Source organism: Primulina tabacum, chromosome 11 (genome assembly GCF_025594145.1).
Source record: "Primulina tabacum isolate GXHZ01 chromosome 11, ASM2559414v2, whole genome shotgun sequence".
In the NCBI taxonomy this organism is placed as follows: Eukaryota; Viridiplantae; Streptophyta; class Magnoliopsida; order Lamiales; family Gesneriaceae; genus Primulina; species Primulina tabacum.
The window spans coordinates 39,348,162-39,369,737 of NC_134560.1; the positions used below are offsets into that span (position 1 = coordinate 39,348,162).

The 21,576-nt window shown below is 32.4% G+C and overlaps 4 protein-coding genes across 5 annotated transcripts; 2 read left to right on the forward strand and 2 right to left on the reverse strand.

The window, feature by feature from the left end:
- Positions 1-4,487: 4,487 nt before the first annotated feature.
- LOC142518209 (NAC domain-containing protein 104-like) lies at positions 4,488-5,738 on the forward strand. Its single transcript, XM_075620933.1, has 3 exons — positions 4,488-4,893; positions 5,121-5,392; positions 5,480-5,738. Exons 1-3 carry the CDS (start codon positions 4,722-4,724, stop codon positions 5,603-5,605), a joined length of 570 nt encoding a protein of 189 aa, XP_075477048.1. The 5' UTR covers positions 4,488-4,721; the 3' UTR covers positions 5,606-5,738.
- A 5,628-nt stretch (positions 5,739-11,366) lies between these two features.
- On the reverse strand, positions 11,367-13,650 carry LOC142517882 (glycine-rich RNA-binding protein RZ1A-like). Of its 2 annotated transcripts, none has more exons than XM_075620378.1 (4): positions 13,498-13,650; positions 12,665-12,795; positions 11,657-12,201; positions 11,367-11,556 (listed from the first exon to the last, which is right to left on the reverse strand). In XM_075620378.1, exons 2-3 carry the CDS (start codon positions 12,773-12,775, stop codon positions 11,662-11,664), a joined length of 651 nt encoding a protein of 216 aa, XP_075476493.1. In that variant the 5' UTR covers positions 12,776-12,795; positions 13,498-13,650; the 3' UTR covers positions 11,367-11,556; positions 11,657-11,661. The 2 variants fall into 2 exon arrangements, with proteins under 2 accessions (XP_075476493.1, XP_075476494.1); XM_075620379.1 differs by lacking the exon at positions 13,498-13,650 and adding an exon at positions 12,927-13,460.
- Positions 13,651-15,511: 1,861 nt separating this feature from the next.
- On the forward strand, positions 15,512-18,344 carry LOC142518722 (putative clathrin assembly protein At1g03050). Its single transcript, XM_075621533.1, has 2 exons — positions 15,512-16,287; positions 16,991-18,344. Exons 1-2 carry the CDS (start codon positions 15,633-15,635, stop codon positions 18,031-18,033), a joined length of 1,698 nt encoding a protein of 565 aa, XP_075477648.1. The 5' UTR covers positions 15,512-15,632; the 3' UTR covers positions 18,034-18,344.
- Positions 18,345-18,439: 95 nt separating this feature from the next.
- LOC142518639 (vacuolar iron transporter homolog 4-like) lies at positions 18,440-19,366 on the reverse strand. Its single transcript, XM_075621430.1, has one exon. The coding sequence runs from the start codon at positions 19,308-19,310 to the stop codon at positions 18,630-18,632; it is 681 nt and encodes a 226-aa protein (XP_075477545.1). The 5' UTR covers positions 19,311-19,366; the 3' UTR covers positions 18,440-18,629.
- Between the last annotated feature and the right edge of the window lie 2,210 nt (positions 19,367-21,576).

Consider the following 21,576-nt stretch of genomic DNA (forward strand, 5'->3'; position numbering starts at 1 on the left):
ATTAAAATTAAATTTGAGAGAAGAAAAAAGTATAATACATAACGTTGCCCACTTATTTTACCACGTATTATTGATTTATGAAAAATAAAAATATAATATAGATAATATATTCTAAACCTTAAATTAATTATTGCGTCAAGTGTTTTCTTCTTTTATATTTTCAATTTATATTGCTTTTATTATTTTTTTTTTGTCACCAATTTTTCTACTCTGTGAAAAAAAAATATTCTCGTCATCTTCATTAGCAAATCTTATGAGAAGAAATGTATATTCTTCTCTATTTGATGCTTCTACAAATCTTCACACAAATTAAGTGTTTTGTAGGAAAAAAAAGTTTGTTTCATCAAGCAAATAAAACCAAAGAATTTTGTTATTTTAGTATTCTACAAATTATATTTATTTTTTGTAAATATTTTAACTTAATATACAAGCAAATAAAATCAATGAATTTCGGTTATTCTATCTTCTAGACAATTGACAAAATATGATTTAATTAATATTTTATTATATTTATCAAAAAGTGTTCAACTTTATTGATATAACATATTTATGCAATATGTTATTTAAATACAAAAATTCAAAATTACGATAATATTTTTTTTATATTTCATACTATATTATTGGAAGTATTAAATTTGTATATATTAATTTTTTTCTGAGAAACTTCTTGTATATATAACTCATTCGAAAGATTATAAATTTACAAAATAAAACAAATCATATTCGATTTAATATTTTGTGAAAAATATATGTTCACTTCATCTACAAGCAAATAAAAACAAATAAATTTGACCTTTCTGGTTATCAATCATAACTCATAAGGAGAAATATTGGGCAATAATGAATAATTTTTGTAAAGATTTATTCATAATAATTTAAAAAATTACCTACAAAGATATGTCATTTCAGATGACATAAATCTATAATTGATTTACTTATATACATCATTTATAAAACACATCTTCGTCAATTGCAAGATCATCAAATAAGTAATTGTTATAGTTTCTGATCTTTACAAATACAGAAAATAGTTAAAATTAGTAAAACTGTATGTATTCAGTCATATATTGTTAAATTTTAATAATAAACTAAGGCTTTGAAAAATATAAGTTGGATTTTTTTATAAAGAAAAATAGATAGAATAAATACTCACGAAATATTTATAAGGTCATCTTTCTTCTATATCCAATAATGCTTTGTATCATTTTTGTAAAATGTAATTAACCGTCGAACCTTCTTCATAACACCAACCCACATTATTTAATCATTTGGTTTCATTATTTTAATTCGTCGTTTTAAATTAATTATTCTCAATTAATGCAAAATAGAGGATATTTAATATCATGTCTTTACACAAATTATGGTTTTTGTGGAAAAAATTCGCAATATTTACAACCAAATAAAACAAAAGAATTTTGGTATTTCAATATTGTACAAACTAATTTTATTGGAAAAAAATTATTTTCGCTTCATCTATAAACAAATAAAACCCATGATTTTTTGTATTTCAATATTCTCAAATTAATATTTTGCGGAAAAAAATATGTTCAATTCATCTACAAGAAAATATAAACCAAAGAATTTTGGAGTTTCAATCTTCTTGGCAACTTGACCCTTGCCTAGCATACGTAGATTGATAATCTTGACATCATCATAATAATTGATTTTACAAAAACTTTCTCACCAAATTAAAGATAAATTTCTTGCATATATAAAATCATTCAAAAGAATATAAATCTACAAAATAAAATAAATCACATTCAAACAAATATTTTTGTAAAAAACATTTGTTCACTTCATTTACAAGTAAATAAAAACCAAATAACTTTGACTTTGTCTATGGAGAAGTAGTGTGTATTGCTAATGAATAAATTTTATAAAAATTTATTTATCATAATTTTAAAAATTTACATTCAAAGATATATATTTTAATGTTACAAAAACTATAACTGATTTGTCAATATATATCTCTTATAAAAATAATCATTCGTTAATTGCAAGAATCTCTCATAAAATAATTGTTATAGTTTATAGCCTTTAAAAACAGGAAAATATAGTTAAAATTAATACAAATATATTATTCAATCTTATATCGTTAAATTTTCATAATGAACCAATGCTTTGAACAATATTAGTTGACTTTCTTTTTGATAAAGAAATATATATAAAATAAATATCAATGAAATATTTATTAGGATTATCTATATTTATATCTGATAATTCTTGTATCATTTCGTAAATGTAATTAAATATCGAACCTTTTTCATGACACCAACCTTGTTAAAACAAAAACAAAATTAGTTTAATTATTTGACTTAAATAGTTTAATTCTTCTTTTAAAAATAATTAATCTTAATTAACGTAAAATAAAAGATATTTAACATCATATCGTTATACAAATTAAGTTTATTTTCACTTTATTCACAAGAAAATAAAACAAACGAATTTTGTTATTTTAATCTTCTGCAAATTAACTTTTTTGTGAAAAAATCTACAAATTAAGTTTTTTGTGAAAAAATTCTTTTCACTTCATCTATAAGCAAATAAAACCAATATATTTTGGTATTTCAATCTTTTGAAATTAATATTTTTTTGTGAAAAAAGTTTGTTCAATTCATCTACAAGAAAAAAAATCAAAGAATTTTAAAGTTTCAGCTTTTTTGGCAATTTGATCATTATCTAACATAAATGTAGTTTGACAATTTTGTCCCTATCATAATAACTGATTTGACAAAAACATCCTCAATTCCTCACTAAATTTTTCCTGTATGTACAAGCTAAGGACAAAGTTGACATTACACAATAGAAAAACTTTGACCTTGATTCACACTTTTATAATATAAAATAAAATAATAATAATAATAATAATTGTATAGATTTGATCATTATCTAATATAAATGTAGTTTGACAATTTTGTCCTTATCATAATAACTGATTTGACAAAAACATCCTCACTAAATTTTTTCTGTATGTACAAACTAAGGATAAAGTTGACATTACACAATAGAAAAACTTTGACCTTGATTCACACTTTTATAATATGTATAGATTTGGCTTGATCTAATAATAAGATTTATTTTTATACTTGGTTGACCTAATCTAATCTTGGTATTTATATCCTATGATTTGTTTTCGGTATTAATTTCTAAGATATAATATCTTAGATTTGAATAGAGTTTTATTTCTAATAAAATCTTGCTTTCATGTTAGTAGGAATTGGTTTATGGAAAAATAATTAGATCAAGATATGGATAGTTATATATATATATATATATATATATATAAAGTGAGACGACTTGGCTTCAATAGTTTAATTCTTCTTTTTAAAATAATTAATCTTAATGAATGTAAAATAAAAGATATTTAACATCATATCGTTATACAAATTAAGTTTTCGTGGAAAAAATATTTTCACTTTATTTACAAGAAAATAAAACAAACGAATTTTGTTATTTTAATCTTCTACAAATTAACTTTTTTGTGAAAAAATCTACAAATTAATTTTTCGTGGAAAAAATATTTTCACTTTATTTACAAAAAAATAAAACAAACGAATTTTGTTATTTTAATAATAAGATTTATTTTTATACTTGGTTGACCTAATCTAATCTTGGTATTTATATCCTATGATTTGTTTTCGGTATTAATTTCTAAGATATAACATCTTAGATTTGAATAGAGTTTTATTTCTAATAAAATCTTGCTTTCATGTTAGTAGGAATTGGTTTATGGAAAAATAATTAGATCAAGATATGGATAGTTATATATATATATATATATATATATATATATGTATGTATGTATATATATATATATATGTATGTATGTATGTATAAAGTGAGACGACTTGGAGAGATTTTTTACGCAGCTGCTGAAGTTTTTCTCTGAACATACACGATGTTTAGAGTCGGAGATAATTTTCACGTTGAAGACTTTGTGTGATTATTCACATAATAACTATGTTGCTGATTGATGTTGATGACACGTGAAGAACAATAATGATGCAGAGTGTTGATCGAAGACTGTTCTTCTATTACTTGTTTTAAGCAACTTCGATTTATGCATCTAGTTTTTAGTTTGATTTATTTTGATGCATTTTAATTCCTTGTAGGTTCAAGGAGTTTGGTTTTGTTACTTTCGCTAGTATTGTTTTGTGTAAACGATTTACATATTTTCCTAGTGAATTTTTGTCATGAATCATTGCACATGTATTCGTACTTGTGCATAATTTAAATCCGGTATCTATTGAAGTTATAATATTGAAATTTCTCCGAGTTTTCCCTAAAATGCCAACAAATCCCGTTACTTGAAAAGTATCCAACGCTTTTTAAATTAATAATATTATACCCGCCGCCCGAGTGGGAAGAAAGGCAGCACACCACACTTCATTTTTAAAAGGAACCCAATCCCAAAAAAATATTACAATATAATTATTATTGCATACAAAAACACAAAAGCAAATGCTTCAATCTTCGATCAAAATACACACAACTTCCATTTCACGTCAAACCCTTCATTCCTCTCTCCTCCTCCCACACCTCCACTCACTATAAATACCAATGTGTTATTATGAATCAATCCATCGATCAGCCATCTTCATGTATATAATAATATACACTCGATCTTCAAATATTACGGTCATCCAGTTGTATTGATTATATATATATATACATATATTGCATGTGATAAAGATTTCTTGGTTCTTAATTTTGTGGGATTGATGGGAGATTATAGCAGCTTCAACTGCAACTTGCCACCCGGATTTCGGTTTTACCCCACGGATGAAGAGCTTGTAGTTCATTTCCTTCAACGAAAGGCGACACTTTTGCCTTACCATCCCGATATCATCCCTGATCTTGATCTCTATCCTTATGATCCATGGGACTTAATTGGTAAATAATTCATATTTACACTTCCTTCTTTTTTTAACTTCCACAATACTTGGGTGCATGCATGTCGCAAAATGTCGTAGTCTCATTCGTCCCGCCTCTTTTCCATTTATTCAAAACTTTTATTCTAGCGCAAAACATTTGGCGTGTCGCGGTATGCTAGTATAAATTAAATTCGAGCGTTATCTTATTATTCGGAGTTATGATTTTTATAAGGATTGTGGATGTAGGTAAAGCCATGGGGGAAGGAAACAAGTGGTACTTCTATAGTAGAAGAACACAACTAAGAGTGACCGGGAGCGGGTATTGGCAGTCACTCGGTGTTGAAGAGCCAATATACACGAGTGCAGGCTCTAAAGTTGGCATGAAAAAATATTGCTCATTTTACGTAGGGGAACCGGCTCAGGGAGTCAAAACAAATTGGATGATGGAGGAATATAGCTTCTCTGATTCTGATACCTCCAATAGGGCATCAAGATCAAGGAGAAATTCCAAGATTAATGTAAGATTTGATAATTTTTTAAAACTTTTTTTGGTATTTTCAAATTGTTTCTGGAAGTTGATGATGGTATTTTTGTGTTTGTTGTAGGATTACAGTAAATGGGTCGTGTGCCGAGTGTATGAGGACGACGACGACGGGACGGAGCTCTCGTGCTTAGATGAGGTTTTCCTGTCGTTGGATGATCTGGATGAAATCAGCTTTCCAGATCATTAATTTGGCCTTGTTAATCCCCACCTAAATGTTGTAGAATCTCAAAATATTAATGTTTTATGTTACCAAATGTTTTTAACAATTTAATTCAAGTGTTGTATTTGATGTTCATCTGAAGGAAAATACGCTCTATGTCTAGTTTTGAATCTGTTTTAATGATATATTGTAGGTTAAGTAATTTTTTTTATGATGAAACAATCCATGACCGTTATTTTTCGATACATATTGTGTAACTCTTGAGGCTAAGAAATAACGGAAAATCAAAGTCGTGATTATTAATCAAATGTTTTATCTACTCTACCGACTCGAACACGGACGGAGACGAGTAAATATTGAATATGAATGATATGTATGTGTGGCCTCTCGATGTCTGTACAATTGATTTCATCATTTTTGTTGGGAAAATTCTCACGTGCAGGAGTTATTGGGATTATAAATATGGGCTTGTGGGGCCAAATTACATAATGGGCTTTTGTTGTTGGGTTGCAAGAACACATTTAAAGTTTTTTTTATTTTTTTCAATCTTTTTTCAACTATGATGGTTATTTAGAAGTTGTCTTGCATTGTGTGACAAAGCTAAGAAAAATAAATAAATAAATAAATATTTCCATTTTCTTTTAATTAATGAATGATGAGGTCAGCATGCGTCATTGATGATGCAACCATCCTCAAACATTTGAAAATTTGGGAAATCAAGTTCCATGAAATCTCACTTGCAACCCCACCCCCCCCCCACATACTTTGCTCTATTATGCAATTTACTCCTAAATTTAAGGAAAATAACTCATAGACGGTTTGTTTCAACCTACCCGTGCAGGCACTGCCTGCACGGGCAATGAACGGCCCGGATCACTCCACATGAGTGATCCGGGCCCACCTCCCTGTAAAAAAAAAAAAAAAAATTGGCTCGAAAAAATCCGAGCCGTTGGATCGATCCCTGCAGGCAGTGCCCGCAGGGGTAGGGTCGACCGAACCCTCATAGACACCTAAAAAACTGTTGTTTCAAGAGAATGAGCTAGCTGTATTTGCAAAAGAGTTCATAATTCACTTTCCATTCCTTGGCAAGAAAGGTGGTGAAGTGAAAAAATGATGATCTTTAGGTGGTTTACTAGCTAATGGTTTTAGTTCAAGGTGTAATTGAGATATTTGCAAAGTTTTTGGGGGGTAATACAAATAAATCTCAGGATTATATTTATATATTTTTAACACATATTAATCAAGTAGTTAATAAATAGAAAATTATCCATAAATTAGAATATGAGATGATGACACTTATAAAACATGAACATTTGATATGGTTTCGGAAAATAAATTTTTTGCTTACTAACTTGTTTAATATTGGGTTTTGGTTCATTAAATTTTCAAAGTTTGAATTTTATTATTTTGGTTGGTGTGACACTGGAGAAATCAATCATTTCAATATCACGTCAGCACTGCGATAAAATAAGACCTAAAACCAAACTACTTATTTGTGCATATCACTATATATAATGATCGAGATCATTATATTCGGTGTCAATACGAATGTTTGAATAAAAATTTGTGGATAAGAGACGATGAATATATCCAAGAGTTGTTAAAATTCTTTTGGAACCAAACATCTCACATGTTAAATTGGCCACTCTTAGTAGTCATTTCATCAATAAAACCAAAGACCCTCCAAACTTGATGGTTTCAATGCACTAAAAGTCCAATCTAGCCAATAAATTATATCATAAATAAATAAAATTTCCAATTTCTAAACAAGAAATAATAATTAAATTTTAATACATCCTCTACTTCTTGTCTTTTCATCATAACAATTTCTTTTAAACAAGAAAAAAAATTCCCAGTATTATTAACAATTCGAATTCTTTTACATCTTATTCAACCTGCAGCATGCAGGAGATGCACCTAATTTACCTGTCTTTGTAGCTAAGAATCCTTGTTATTATACACACACATGTGTGAATATATGACAGATACTTCACTTTTTGCAGTTCCTAGGTTGAAATTGTTTCCAACCAATCTTATTTTAATCGGTGGTGTGAATGCCAAATAGTGCACATGCCTATACATATATAAATATATATAAGATGCTTTGAAATCAAGTTTCATAAAAAATTCTTTGTAAAACCATGCTTATTTACTTTGTCTCATATATAGGCAACACAAATTATGTCAGAGAAGCTGTCATGCTTACTCAGCTTCAAAAAATTGGCTAACTTTTTGTGGTCAGATAGATATTGGATCATTTGATCGATACAACAGTTCTTAGAAATCAAAGCATAAATAGAAATAACTTCAGACTAAGCAAGAATGAGGTTAATTTCTTACACATGGAGGATTAGTTGAGAGGGCTAGTTGATGATCAAATAACCTCAAACAATCAAACTTTTAAATATCGTTGTTAATATTTCAAAATTATGGTTTTTGTTTAACAAAATGCCAAGTTAAATATGATGTTAAGTTTTCCCGGAGATTGACTTGATAGTAAGAGGGGTTTCGTCGGAAAAAACTTTCAATCCCTTTTGACATTCTTTGTTCATCTTCAAATAATGTTATTCGTGGGATACTTGCTGGTGCACAATCAGTCATGGTTGAACATTGTATCATGTGATATATGTTTTTAATGTGCGCCGTCAATGTTCCGCCGCAGAAAGTTTTTTTGGTTGCAGTGATTATTCTATTTTGTGCAACAAGGATCATAGAGACAACACAATTATGTATTTTCATTGCTTAATAAAACTTGTTATAACCACCAACAATAGTAATCATTCCCTCCAAACACAATTTTTTTAATCATCAAATAACATGCATGATACATCATAAGAATCAAGTGTGAATAGTGCAAATTCACATTGATTGTGACCAAAGGCAAGTCTGATTTTAATGTTTGAATTTTGGATTGAGAAGACAAAATCAAATTGAGAGCAATTATGATAGCACAAGACATGCCATTCCTTTCATGGGCCAATCCCTACTTGGTCATAAAGATTTACATCAAATTTGAAGAGGAAAAGAAGGAACTAATTAAGAAAAAGTTAATGATATGAACACAAGCCAAACTTTTTCCCACTTCCAAGTGTTCTTTTCTTGGAAATGATCGATAGTAATTATTGTTCTCGCTGATCATATATAGCACAATGATTAAATATATAATCGAATCATAATCTATTTGAGATGAGTTGTTAATATTAAGCTATAATTTTAAATATAAAATAAATATTTTGTTTAATTGTACATATATATGAATGAATAAAGGAATATTCAGAAGGAAAATATTCATTTTAGAATAATAATGAATGGGTTTTTAATTATTTATTTGGACCAATATGTGTGCATGTAACTTTTGAATAAAGCTACTCATCCATGTTTTCCACACATCAAAGGTCAAAGGAAAAGTCAATACAACTTGTATAGATTAGAAGCACAATATTAATGGTATATATATATATATAAATCTTTTTTTTTTGAACCCATATATAATATAAATCTAAAAGTTCATTCAAGTATTTTGAGAACTCATTTAAGTTTCATGTACTCATTTAAACATCGGAAAGATCACGCCTTAAGAAATCCCGATGTCTCCAACTGGATTGTTAATGGTTTTCATGAAATGACAGAGTGATTTGAACACCAACATGGAGGAAGCAAAATTTGTAAGCGAGATATATATATATATATATATTGGATGTGAGCACACCTACCATGCACACCTATGTGAGCACCAATGAGGTGTCATTCACCCATTGGATGTGATGAAGTATAGAAAAATTGCGCATCCAATGAGTTAGTGACACCTCATCGGTGCTCACATAAGTGTGCACGATAGGTGTGCAACATATCAAAACTATATATATATATATATATATATATATATATATTTATGATGCAATTATGGTGAAATGGGTAAGCAGAGTCGGGTGCTCCACCGGATCGAATCAATAATGTTGTTCAGGATGATGTTAGTGATTTGAACACCTAAATGTTGTGTGTGAATATATATATATATATATATATATATAATGCAGTAAAGTATTGATAATTCCAACTAAACAGATGAATCTTTTGATTTATTCATAAAAGATTAATTAGGAAGGGATAAAAGGGCGGAATGAGATGCGTTCGTGCATTCATTCGACAGAAACTGGTGCAGAAGTGGAGATGCCACTTCGAAGAACAAATGGAATAAGATCAACTGAATTGTGCCGGGCCCCGTCAAAAAATGAATCATCAGCGGATATTTATAATAATATTTTTATTTATTGACGGATAGGATAATGTCTGTTGAAAATTAATTTCTTCTTTATATTGATGGCTGTGTTTAACTCCATATTTGCAAAAAAAAAAAAAAAAGATTTAAAAAAACATGAGCAAGTGGCATATTCTCTTTGTTCACATATGTAAAGACATACAATCTGCTATGCTAAAAACAAAGCTACACATATTTTTACACTGCCTAAATGAAGTATAAAGAGCGTATGAAATATATGAATCAGGGAACCGATTGCTTTTTGATAAATATACAATATAAAATATGAACGCCACTTTACAAAGAAGGCGGACAATCGGAACAGGCATGGATTCATCGAGAATGTATTCTACTTCTACAGGTGGAATACATAGTAGTATGAAAAATCCAAGGACAAACTTTGAGCGGACAAAAGGACATTCAGTGCATGCAAAATTAAAAGAAACGAGAAGATGATCATAGATTGGAACCAGGATTTATTCGAGGGGTGCGAAACAAGTTTCAGAGGGCAATTTAACGAATTTCTGGGGCTGTAGTTTCACTTGTTCAACACGATACCCCCTTTGCCCGGTGGGTTTGCACTCGATTCACAAGCACCACAGTGATGATTTTCGGTGACATCAAACAGAAAAGAGAGCTAACTGAAGCCTATAGCAGTAACTGACAGCAGTTTGACATTGTGCAGGCAGTAACAACCGAGGGCAACAAGAAGTTCTTCAATGATCACCATATCCAAAATTGGGGAAAAAAACACAAAAAACGAGGCAGGAGAGTGAACATATTCATTTTTTTTCATTCCAGCTAACTCCACAATTCGACTTTTCCAATAAACCAGAGGTTAAGTGAGGACCGGATGGTGCTGCATCTTGAAACAAATATATCTCATATCTCAGCGACGCAAAGGACAAAAGAAACAGAACAGTGATCTTTTTCCAAGAAAGAACTCCACAAAGAACTGGAACGAAGCAAGAGACAGCAGTCGCTGTCTTGAAGATTATCTACAGAAACTGGCCTCATTTATGAGAAAGAAACTCCACACCTCATATTAGACAAATGTTACTAATGATGCAACTACTCGAACCGGGCTTAGCGCAACCCAAAAGGCATTTTTTCAACTTTATTTATGTTAATTTGATCCAATTATCAAAAGCAAGCCAATCATCAACTTTCCAAACAGCCATTCAAAAACCAGACAGCCTGTCAAATGTTTAACAAAATCAATATGGTACATATTACAATTGAGAACAGTTTTGACAGGTAAGATAAGATTAAACATAAGAAACAAGGGAAATGTTTACCTGCCAAACCCATTTTACCGTTATGGGTAGTTTGGAAGAGAAGGTAGGTAGGTGTATAGCATATTACACAGAGCACATTAAATTTTTTTGACCTCATTTCCCATAGAAAAATAACTCCGTAAACATCATGCTACGTGCATTTGTCGTTGTGTTAGAAGAATTCAGCAGCATTTAGGTAGTTTGGCATGAAAGCAGACAACCACAGTAGCAATAATAGCATTCAAAACGGAGATCAGATTCAAATTTGCACTCAAACAAGCAAAAGGTCCCAGTGAAACACAACAGGAGAAGATCTTTTCGAACACAACATAGTACATTTTAGCACCAGGTTTCACACATCAAACGTTCTTGTATCACCAACATCTCAGGAGAACACTTCATGTATTGCAGCAGTATAAGCCACAGGATCTCAAAATCTTCATCTGTGAAAGGTGAAAATTAGCTTATCAGTAACCCACAAGCTATTGAAGATTCGTAACACACATCTCAGAACATTTCATATAAGATGAGCTGCAAAATTACCCATGTCAGTAACCTCCGGCTCCTCGGCGGTCATATGGCCCAGCACGGTCACGACCGTAACGATCACCCCCTCCACGACCTCCACTATCCCTATTGTGGCCACTATAGCGATCTCCATTGCGATCAGGACCATAACGACTACCACCTCGGCTACCACCACTGCCCCCATATCTATCATCCCTGCCCCCATATCTTCCGCCAGTAGCCCCATCACTAGGACACTCCCTGGCAAAGTGCCCAGGCTTTCCACACTTAAAGCACTCTCCACCACCACCACCACCACCACCACCACCACCACCACCACCACGTCCTCTTCCGAAATCACGTCCTCGATCATGATCACGACCTCGATTACGGTCACGTGAGCGATTGTCATCGTAATCTCTTCCTGAACCTTGGTTAGAAGAAGATCTATCAACAGTTATGTTTCGACCATCCAAATCAATACCATTCATGGCCTTAATGGCCTTTTCCATCGCTTGCTTTTCATCAAAAGTGACAAATCCAAAACCACGGGAGCGCCCAGTTTCCTTCTCAATAACCACCTATATCGTTAAAAAATGGGTTACTCATGATAAGAAGCTTGTTTTGTCCTCTTCGAACAAAAAAAAAATCAATTTATGATCCTAACGGGACATTAGATTTCATCATTAAACAAAATGGGCAGGTGTCTCATAGCTGTTCTTGCTATCTGGCTCAAAATGGCCCCCCAAAAACATCACCAGAAACCCAGTGAATACAAACTGCTTTTTCTCCTTATTAACAGTTAAGCTACTTGATGTCTAATAGATACAAAAATTTCTTCTTTAGAGTGGAAAAGAGAGATGATTCATTAAACTTGCAAATAAAGCAGCAAGAATATCAAACAAACTCATATTTTCTTCTTCATTGAGATATTATGTAAAAAGACTATAATCAAAGGTATATTTAGCACCACACTCAACAATATAGACTCGGTATTAAAGGAGAACCCAAAATAAAGACTCAATGCATTAAATAACTCATAACCTTTGCCTCAAGAAGATTTCCAAACTTCTCAAATGCCGCTTTTAGACCTCGATCAGATGTTGACCACGAGAGATTACCCACAAAGCATCGATACTCAACTTCATCAGTCATGTTTCAAAATATTTTTCTACCTAGGAAGATAAGAGGGAGAGAGGCAATAATAAAAAAGCTAGTAAAGGAGCGACATCACAACATTTTTCACATGAAGTATTTCGATCCTGAAATTGAATTTATAAACGGAGGGTTTTCAAATGATCAAAACCTCAAATTAAATACAATATCCGATAGCGAGAGTATTTTCTTCATAAGCAAATGTTCACATCAAATAAAAACAAGTCATTGAGTGCTCGGTTCACATGGATCAAGAATAATGTTGCTGCAACATCTTCATTCCTGAGACTCACTATCCACTCAAATGTCTCAACAAGAATACATAAACTTTTAAAATCTCCACCCAAAGTTCACATCTTTGCAATGAAAGTACTTCCATTTTCAAGAGCCTTAAAAATAAAAGATTCCAAAAGCAAAAGATCAAGAATTTCTTCTCATGCCAGGACACAACACAGCTGCAAATCAGCTACATGACACTTTTCGTACCTCGCATAATTCAGATTTCTTATTATAATCCTCCCAACATAAATTGAAGCGCAATAGTTGCCAAAATAAGGGGACTCCATTCCACAAGCATCGTGATAATAAACAATCGATTAACACAAGCTAATTACAAATCAATCAGATTACCCGAAATTGAAAACAGATCTAGTAAATCTAATAATAACAGCGCAACACATCTGTTTTCGGAAAATAAAATAAAAAGTATAAATTGATCGTACCTGCAACGCAGAGTGGACGAGAGGATAAGAATTGAGGAAAATTCTTGCGTGATTGTGAAAAAAAGGCTCCTCCTACAGAACCTAGCAATTTAATTAGGTAAAGTGGCCATGGAATCGAAACTTTATGAATATGAAGAAATTCCGGGTCGTGGATACGTCATCTAAGAATCTGGATCGCTGATATTATAGACGATTATTAGCCGTTGGATTGGAATTTTAGGTCGAATGATTCAAATAAAAGATCTTTCTCACAAATACAATCCATGTAATCGTCTCACACAAAATTTGCCTTCTGCAGCTAAGATATGACACTTGACCCAACAACCATTGTCAAAAATTTTACTCAGCATAGTTTTTTATTTTGAGATTTATATTTTTTATAACTTGAAAATGTAAGCATTCATTTTTAAAAAGTTTTAAGTTTTTTGTATTATTTAGTATAATAATTTACTTGATATAATTACAATTATAATAAAAACTAAAATATTTGCATGTTTAATATCGTATTAAGTCCGCTTAAATTTATAAAACTTGAATCTCATTCACTACGACGCTTCGACACGCTTTGCTTTTCATAACCTTGATTTCAAGTGAGAACATCATCCCAAAATTAATAGGCATAAAACCCTCAAAAAAATATTATTAGTGTAATATCTCTTTCATTTTTTTAAAAATCAAACGCATTTTTAACTCTATGTTATAAATACTCAGGCACATTAACCTCATTTGACACGGGTTATTAGTGTAATATAACTTTATTGAAAATTATAGCCGGTGGATAGTAGTACAACTCAAATATTTTAAAACACACAATATCTCAAACATTACGTTTCGATTTCTCTACCCAGGAACATTATCGCACCCCAAAAATCTCATTCTCCATAATTATAGTCATTGAAATCAATGAGAATCAAACATGTGCATTCGACTCTGATATCAATTATAGGACCGAGCGCTTGACGCTTTACCAAAAATAATAGATGGTGGTAACAGTCCAACTCAAATATTTTAAACAACACATAAGCTAAGCGTCATATTTAGATTGTTCTACCCATCACAGATTACTATTGCAACCAGAAGGGTCTTTGTCTGATTTTTAAACACGAGTTCTAAAATTTCATTAATTTCATATAAGTTGCTTTTGCCTTTTTTTTTTTTTACATGGGATGTTGATGCATTTATCTCGCAGTCTAAATTTTTTTTAGTCCGATAAATTTGTTTTTTTTTTTTTTCCAGAAAAAGATATTTAATAACGGTCAAATCGTTTAGGTTTTTTGTTTGATATAATAAGTTGTTTAGACTTTAGAGTATGTAGGTATATTTTAAAAAATTCTGCATATATTTATTTTATTTTTATAAAATAATATAAGTCCAGGAAATTTTGTATATACAAAATTGTACTTTTAAAATATAAGAAAAATAAGATCTCAGTATTTTTTTTTATTTTTTTATTTAAATAAATATATTTTTTAAAAAAAGTTCAAACATATCGTAGAAATCCAAATTTAATTTAGGTTATGGTTAATTTGGACAATCATTCATCCTCAATAATAGGTCTCTTGTGAGACGGTCGATCTCACGAATTTTTATCTGTGAGACGAGTTAATACTATCGATATTCACAATAAAAAGTAATACTCTTAGCATAAAAAGTAATATTTTTTCATGTATGACCCAAATAAGAGATCTGTCTCACAAAATACGACATGTGAGACCGTCTCTCACAAGTTTTTGCACTATCTCAATAGTTTACTCCCTATTCTACCTTCCGCTTAATTGAGATCCTACCATAGGAGTATTATTTCCACTGCACCTCAAATAAAAAAATTTGAATGATAGTCATTGGATTTATCCCTAGAACGACTCAGAGATTGCCCTCAGATAGCGTCCTAACATGAGGCAATCCTTGTTTAGAGCTGAAAATAAGGACATGCTTTCTTTTTGGTCCTTCAAATCTCCCCCATCTTGCACTCAAATCACACTTTTCTTGGTAACATGATCCTACCCAACCAATTTTTATTTTTTGAAGATTTCATCAATCCAAATTTAAATTTTAGTTTAATTTGTTACGTGGAAAAAATCTTGATCGAGTATGATATATACATCAAGAAACTATGCAAAACTAGCTCGGTGATCATGGCTCCAAGCAAGTTGAGGAAGGCCATTGGAGCAGTGAAGGACAAAACCAGCATTGGCCTGATAAGAGTTGGCAGCGCAAAGTCTCTTTCAGAACTCGATGTTTCCATCGTCAAGGCCACCCGGCATGAAGAATGTCCACCAGACGAGCGTTACATCCGTCAAGTAATAAGCGCGACGTCCCATTCGCGTGCATATGTCAGCGCCTCCGTTAGCACCATCGCCCGACGGCTGGACAAGACCAAGAATTGGGTGGTGGCGTTGAAAACCCTCATGCTGATCCATCGGCTGCTATCCGAGGGGGACGCCGCGTACGAACAGGAGATATTCTTCGCTACGAGGAAAGGGACGAGGTTCCTCAACATGTCCGATTTTCGGGATTCGTCAGGCTGGGTGAATGCGTGGGACCACTTAGCTTTTGTGCGGGCCTACGCATTGTATTTAGACGAGCAGCTCGAGTATCGGATGCAGGGCCGGAGGGGTAAACATAGCAGTTACGGGTATCAGATGGAAGATGAAGAAGAGGACGGCGGAGCCTCCAGTGCCACGGTGGTGAGGCCCACTCCCGTTTGTGAAATGAAGAATGAGCAGATTTTCTCGAGGGTTCATCATCTGATGCAGATTCTTGACAGGTTCTTGGCATGCAGACCAACTGGTAATAAACTAGTTTTATATATCAACAATATTTATAGTTCTTTTCCAGTAATTATTTTGTAGCATTTGATTTTAATCATGTTTTACCAAATGTTCTAATTTTCCCCCAAAACTTATCAATTTAATATATCTCATCAATAATAATTACATTTGATTACGAGAATATATAATCTTGTCCTAAAACAGATGACTACAATATTCAAGTCATTTTAAAATGTGAGAAAGGATAATTTAGATTAAATTAGGTCACATAACATTTTAGGGGTGGGGTAATTTTTTGTTTTAAATGTTTTTTTAGTATAACATTTTAATTACATATATTATAATACATTTATATTTTTTAATCATGTAATTTACATATTTTTTTATTTGTCATATTTTCGTTAATTTATAGTCTTACTCTATTAATTTGCAATATTTTTCAATTTCAGTATTTTTTATCCAGGCGCAAACATAACATCATGAGACGATGGCCCGACACCGAAAAATGAGGTGTCTGATGTCACATCAATACTCCGATTGAATTAAAAAAATATGCAAATGAGTGAATGAACACCGTAGATTGATTACCAAATATACATGGAAGTTATCGAACCAAAAATATAATTTTCTCCCGAGACAATTCCAGGAAGTTCCGGTCAAAACATTAATACTTACAATCCAACGACAACATCTAACAAATTGTTCTGTATAACATACCACAGGTGGTGCAAGTGACAACAGAATAGTGACGGTGGCCATCTACCCCATAGTGAAAGAAAGTTTCCAGCTATGCTACGATATGACAGAAACAATGGGAGCTTTGATTGAAAGATTCATGCAGCTCCAAGTACCCGACATGATACGTGTCCGAGAGATTTTCTGTCATGTCTCGAAGCAGTACGATGAACTCGACTCGTTCTATGAATGGTGCAAGATCATTGGAATTGCACGCTCTTCAGAGTACCCCAATATAGAGAAAATCCCAGAAAGAAAACTCGATATGATGGATGAATATATTCGTGAAAAATCAGCTATGTTGAGCAACAGCAGGGTCGCTAGTTCCACTGTGGAGCCAAAGCGAGAGCGGGAAGAAGTACTAGCCAAGGAGTCGGAACCGGAGGTGGATACCAGTACCATAATGGCCGCGTTGCCATCAGTACTGGGAGAATCGGTACGAGAATTAGAGGATAAGGGAGAAAAAACACTCGAGAAGAAGGTGAGTCAAGAAATGGGTGATTTGTTAAACGTAAATGAAGATGCATCAAGGACAGGAGGAGATAGATTTGCTTTATCTTTATTTGATGCAAATGCAACCACATTAGCTACTCCTGAAACGTCGGCTACCCCGTGGGAAGCCTTCAACGGAACGTCAGGTGACTGGGAAACAGAGTTGGTCCAGTCTGCGAGTCATTTGTCTAACCAAAGGACGTCACTTCCAGGAGGTTTTGATACTATGATGCTTGATGCCATGTACCAACAAGGAACTATTTCTCAGGCGATGGATTCTACTGGTTCTGTGGCCACCGGGAGTGGAAGTAGTGTTGTGTTGGGTTCTGACGGGAGGCCATCCATGCTGGCACTGCCTGCACCACCTGTGTCTGGAGCCATTAGTTCTTCAGCAAATACGGATCCTTTCATTGCCTCGACAGTTATAGCACCGCCAACGTGCGTGCAAATGTCCGAGATGGAGAAGAAGCAAAGACTGTTGGTAGAAGAGCAGATAATGTGGCAGAAATTTGCAAGAGATGGGATGCAGGGACGGTAGGGCTATCTAAGGCGCAGCAACAAAATATAGGAGGTTGCACGCGAAGATATTGATGTTTTTGTTTGGATGCTTTTCGAGTATCGAAAACCCTGAATCAACAAGATTTGGGAAAATCTAATATAGGTTGGAGACAGACAGAATTAGCAAATATATGATATTTAGAAACAGATTTTTCCGTTTCTAAACCCTTGTTTTCTTGTAGTGAGTTAAGACAGATCATGCATTAATCTGCATTCTTAGTACATAGTACGTAAGTCTTCTTAAACCTCCAAATTTAAGATTTTATATCGTACAAATTAATTTAGATTTAATTTTCGAGCATTAATTATTGTTTGAAACAATGGAATGAAAATGAATTTAGAGTGATATATAGAAGCTGGAATCCGAAATGAAATCTGCAGTAATCTTAGCACAATCTTCATTTATAGATAAGCATTACAAAGTTTACATCTTTCTTTTAATATAACAATAATTAATATACTACGGCTTACCCTTCACTTAGAACCCCAACTTTATTTCAATTCATATAAATAGAAACACACGTGCATGATAAATAAAACACTTCAATGCAAGCAATCATCATCACTAATTTGCTATCACATTTTCAGGCCACTCGATCCAAGCAACTTAGTAAGACCAAAGGTAATACCCATAGCCATCCACCCTCCCACAAGAACCCTAAAACAAGACTTTACCACCTTAGTCCGCCCCAAAACTGCCCCAACGCCACCAAACCCTACCAAAGCCACCGTGGTGGCACCCACCACCACCCAGAGCCTCGCCATGTGATCTTCTATGAACGCAGCCCCGAGCAAAGGAAAAATAGCCCCTAAAGAAAACGCCAGGGCGGATGCCAAGGCCGCCTGAAAAGGGTTTGGAAGATTTTCTTTATGTTCATTACTCAAAACAACATTATTTTCTACCGTTCTCTTTTCTCTTTTCATATTTTCTCTTTTCATCTGGGCCACCTCAATATCTAGTTGAGAATATACGGAAACGAATTCCCCGATTGCCATGCTACAAGCACCGGCAAATAGTCCTGCAAATCCGGTGAGGATCATAGCTTTTACGTCCGTTTTAACCGCGCCAACTCCCATCATTAACGATGCAATGGATACCAACCCATCATTGGCTCCAAGAACAGCAGCTCGAAGCCATTGTGCCCTTTGTGAGAAGTCGAAGTCCTCTTTCGATTCATGGAGATTAATGTTGCATGGGGTTTGATGATCTGCAGTGTCTTTAGGGATTGTGATTTGGACTTGGTTTGGGGCTGCCATGATCAATGAAAGAGATTCTTAGTTTATGATTTTTTGCTACGACAAGTTTTGTTGTTGGGGATACAAAGACTGCATGGGTGTAGAGGATATATATAGGTGAGAAAAGGGAGATTGTGATGGAGGAATAAGTGGTGCTGAAAAAAATACTAGTAGTGCGCAGAGCACAAGCCTAGGGTTTTTTAACTATATCCTTGCCAAAAGTATGAAATCTTTAGGCAGCAACTTCAGGTGGAGCAAAGATTTCACGTAAACATAAAGATTTGGCCTGATTTGACTGGAAACTGATATATCAATGTACGTTCAAGATTCAATATGTCGTTTAAGCAAAAGATTTCTCATACTTCGTTGATGGTTTATAGTACCTAAGTATCAAATTTAAGATGATGTCTAGGGTTCGATATCCAAATATAATAGACACCTGGACAGCTCAAAAAGGGAAAAAAAAAATTCTCATATCCATGCATATTGAGTTCTGAGGGAGTTCAGTTTCTAACTCAAATGCATGATTTTTTGAGGTTGTATTATATATTTTTAGAAAAACTATTAGTAATTTAACATTATTTTCCCTTTTGCAGAGGAAAATATACGTGAATCCACACATCTGGACCAATATACAAGTCCAGAGAATTAAGTGGATTGCTGGTGAGGAAAGCACTTGCAAAAAATAGAGGTAATGGAATGATACAGAAATCGGTGTAATGTATATAAAATAAGGAGTACTGTGTTCTCCACACACAAAAGTTGTAAGAAATGGGATTAATTTATCTGAGGGAGTGTGGACTACACACAAAACCCACAGGTTTCCTCTATCTGTTCAACTCCACTCGACCAAATCAATAGTAGTTTATATCGTTAATTAGGTAAAAAGATGCTCTCTTTATTTATATATCTTAAAAAATTATATGTGGGTTATATAAGGATATATTTATAGGTATTATTCACTGGTCTGATTCGGTATATAGTAAAAAAAAAAAGTTACTGATTCGACTTGATATGAATCAGCATGCATGCATGTGACCTCTTACGTTTTGGCTCTCATCTTTACTACTAGATCAAGAGATTTTTATACCCAATTTCGACTATGAAAATCCACTTGTTAGTATAAAACAAACGTGAAAATTGCCAAATTGGTCATGTTTTTTTAATCATGATCTAACTTTTCATAGTTGAGTTTTGTCGTCTTGGTCCTATATTTATGTTTTTTTTGTTTTTTTTTTAGTTCTATTTCGCTGAAACTGCACTGTCGTGACGTCGAGAAATGTCGTGATACCAGAAAAATAATAACGTGGTATCGGAAAATTGCTGACGTGTCTAACACTACGTCAACATTCCGGCCAAATATGACTAAAAACCAACAAAAATCAAAGTTTACATAATTAAAACCAACATTTGATAAATTAGAGGACAAAAACAAAATAGGACAACTAATTAGATGATTAAAATGGCAATTTTTCCAAAAAAAAACAATTTACAAGAGGCAACATGAGATAATCGATTGGTAAATAAATAATGTATTGTTCTATATAGTGAATTAATTATTTAATATAGAAAATTTTTAATCAACTACAATGTGTTTCATTAATCAAGCATAATCATAATAATAAGACCATAATATGGCTATAATAATAAGACCATAATCATAATAATAAAACCATATATAATAACCCACTTAAAATATTAATATATACAACTTGAAGCATCTGATACACAAGAAAACACGCAACATTCCAAGTCAGTAATTTTTTTTTTTCAATTGTGGGATGTAAATGAACCAAGTCACTCGTGAGCTATTCAAAATTCGATTCAATAAAAACTTATTTGAGCTCGTTTAATGAGGCTCGTTAAGGTAAACGAACCAATGTCAAGTTTTACAATATTCAACTTATTAACTAATGAACATGTTCGTTGGTAAGCTCATAAGTCAACTTTTAAATAAAAAAAATAAAAATTATTATATTTGATTTATAAATTTTAAACTTTACTTATAAAAAATATAGAAATATCTATTAAATTTATTTATTGGAATAAAATTAAAATTTTAATGAGAATAATATATATTTTTTAAATATATAATTTAATTTTGATGAATTTAATGAATATTTAAATTTATAATTTTTTTATTTATTAAGTTTATTTATGTTCAATAAAAGCTTATGAACTATTTAATTTTTGATGAATTTAACGAATATTTAAATTTATAATTTTTTTGTTTATTAAGTTCATTTTTGTTCAATAAAAATTTGAATAATCTTATGAATAATAAATA

What these genes read in the sequence shown, in the direction of transcription:
- LOC142518639 (XM_075621430.1), bottom strand. Translation starts at nt 19,310, where the DNA reads ATGGCAGCCCCAAACCAAGTCCAAATCACAATCCCTAAAGACACTGCA.
- LOC142518722 (XM_075621533.1), top strand. Translation starts at nt 15,633, where the DNA reads ATGGCTCCAAGCAAGTTGAGGAAGGCCATTGGAGCAGTGAAGGACAAA. An exon ending in CTTGGCATGCAGACCAACTG is followed by an intron (nt 16,288 to 16,990) that starts GTAATAAACTAG and finishes AACATACCACAG; the next exon opens with GTGGTGCAAGTGACAACAGA.
- LOC142517882 (XM_075620378.1), bottom strand. Translation starts at nt 12,775, where the DNA reads ATGACTGATGAAGTTGAGTATCGATGCTTTGTGGGTAATCTCTCGTGG. An exon ending in GAAATCTTCTTGAGGCAAAG is followed by an intron (nt 12,202 to 12,664) that starts GTTATGAGTTAT and finishes TTAACGATATAG; the next exon opens with GTGGTTATTGAGAAGGAAAC.
- LOC142518209 (XM_075620933.1), top strand. Translation starts at nt 4,722, where the DNA reads ATGGGAGATTATAGCAGCTTCAACTGCAACTTGCCACCCGGATTTCGG. An exon ending in TGATCCATGGGACTTAATTG is followed by an intron (nt 4,894 to 5,120) that starts GTAAATAATTCA and finishes TTGTGGATGTAG; the next exon opens with GTAAAGCCATGGGGGAAGGA. An exon ending in GGAGAAATTCCAAGATTAAT is followed by an intron (nt 5,393 to 5,479) that starts GTAAGATTTGAT and finishes TGTTTGTTGTAG; the next exon opens with GATTACAGTAAATGGGTCGT.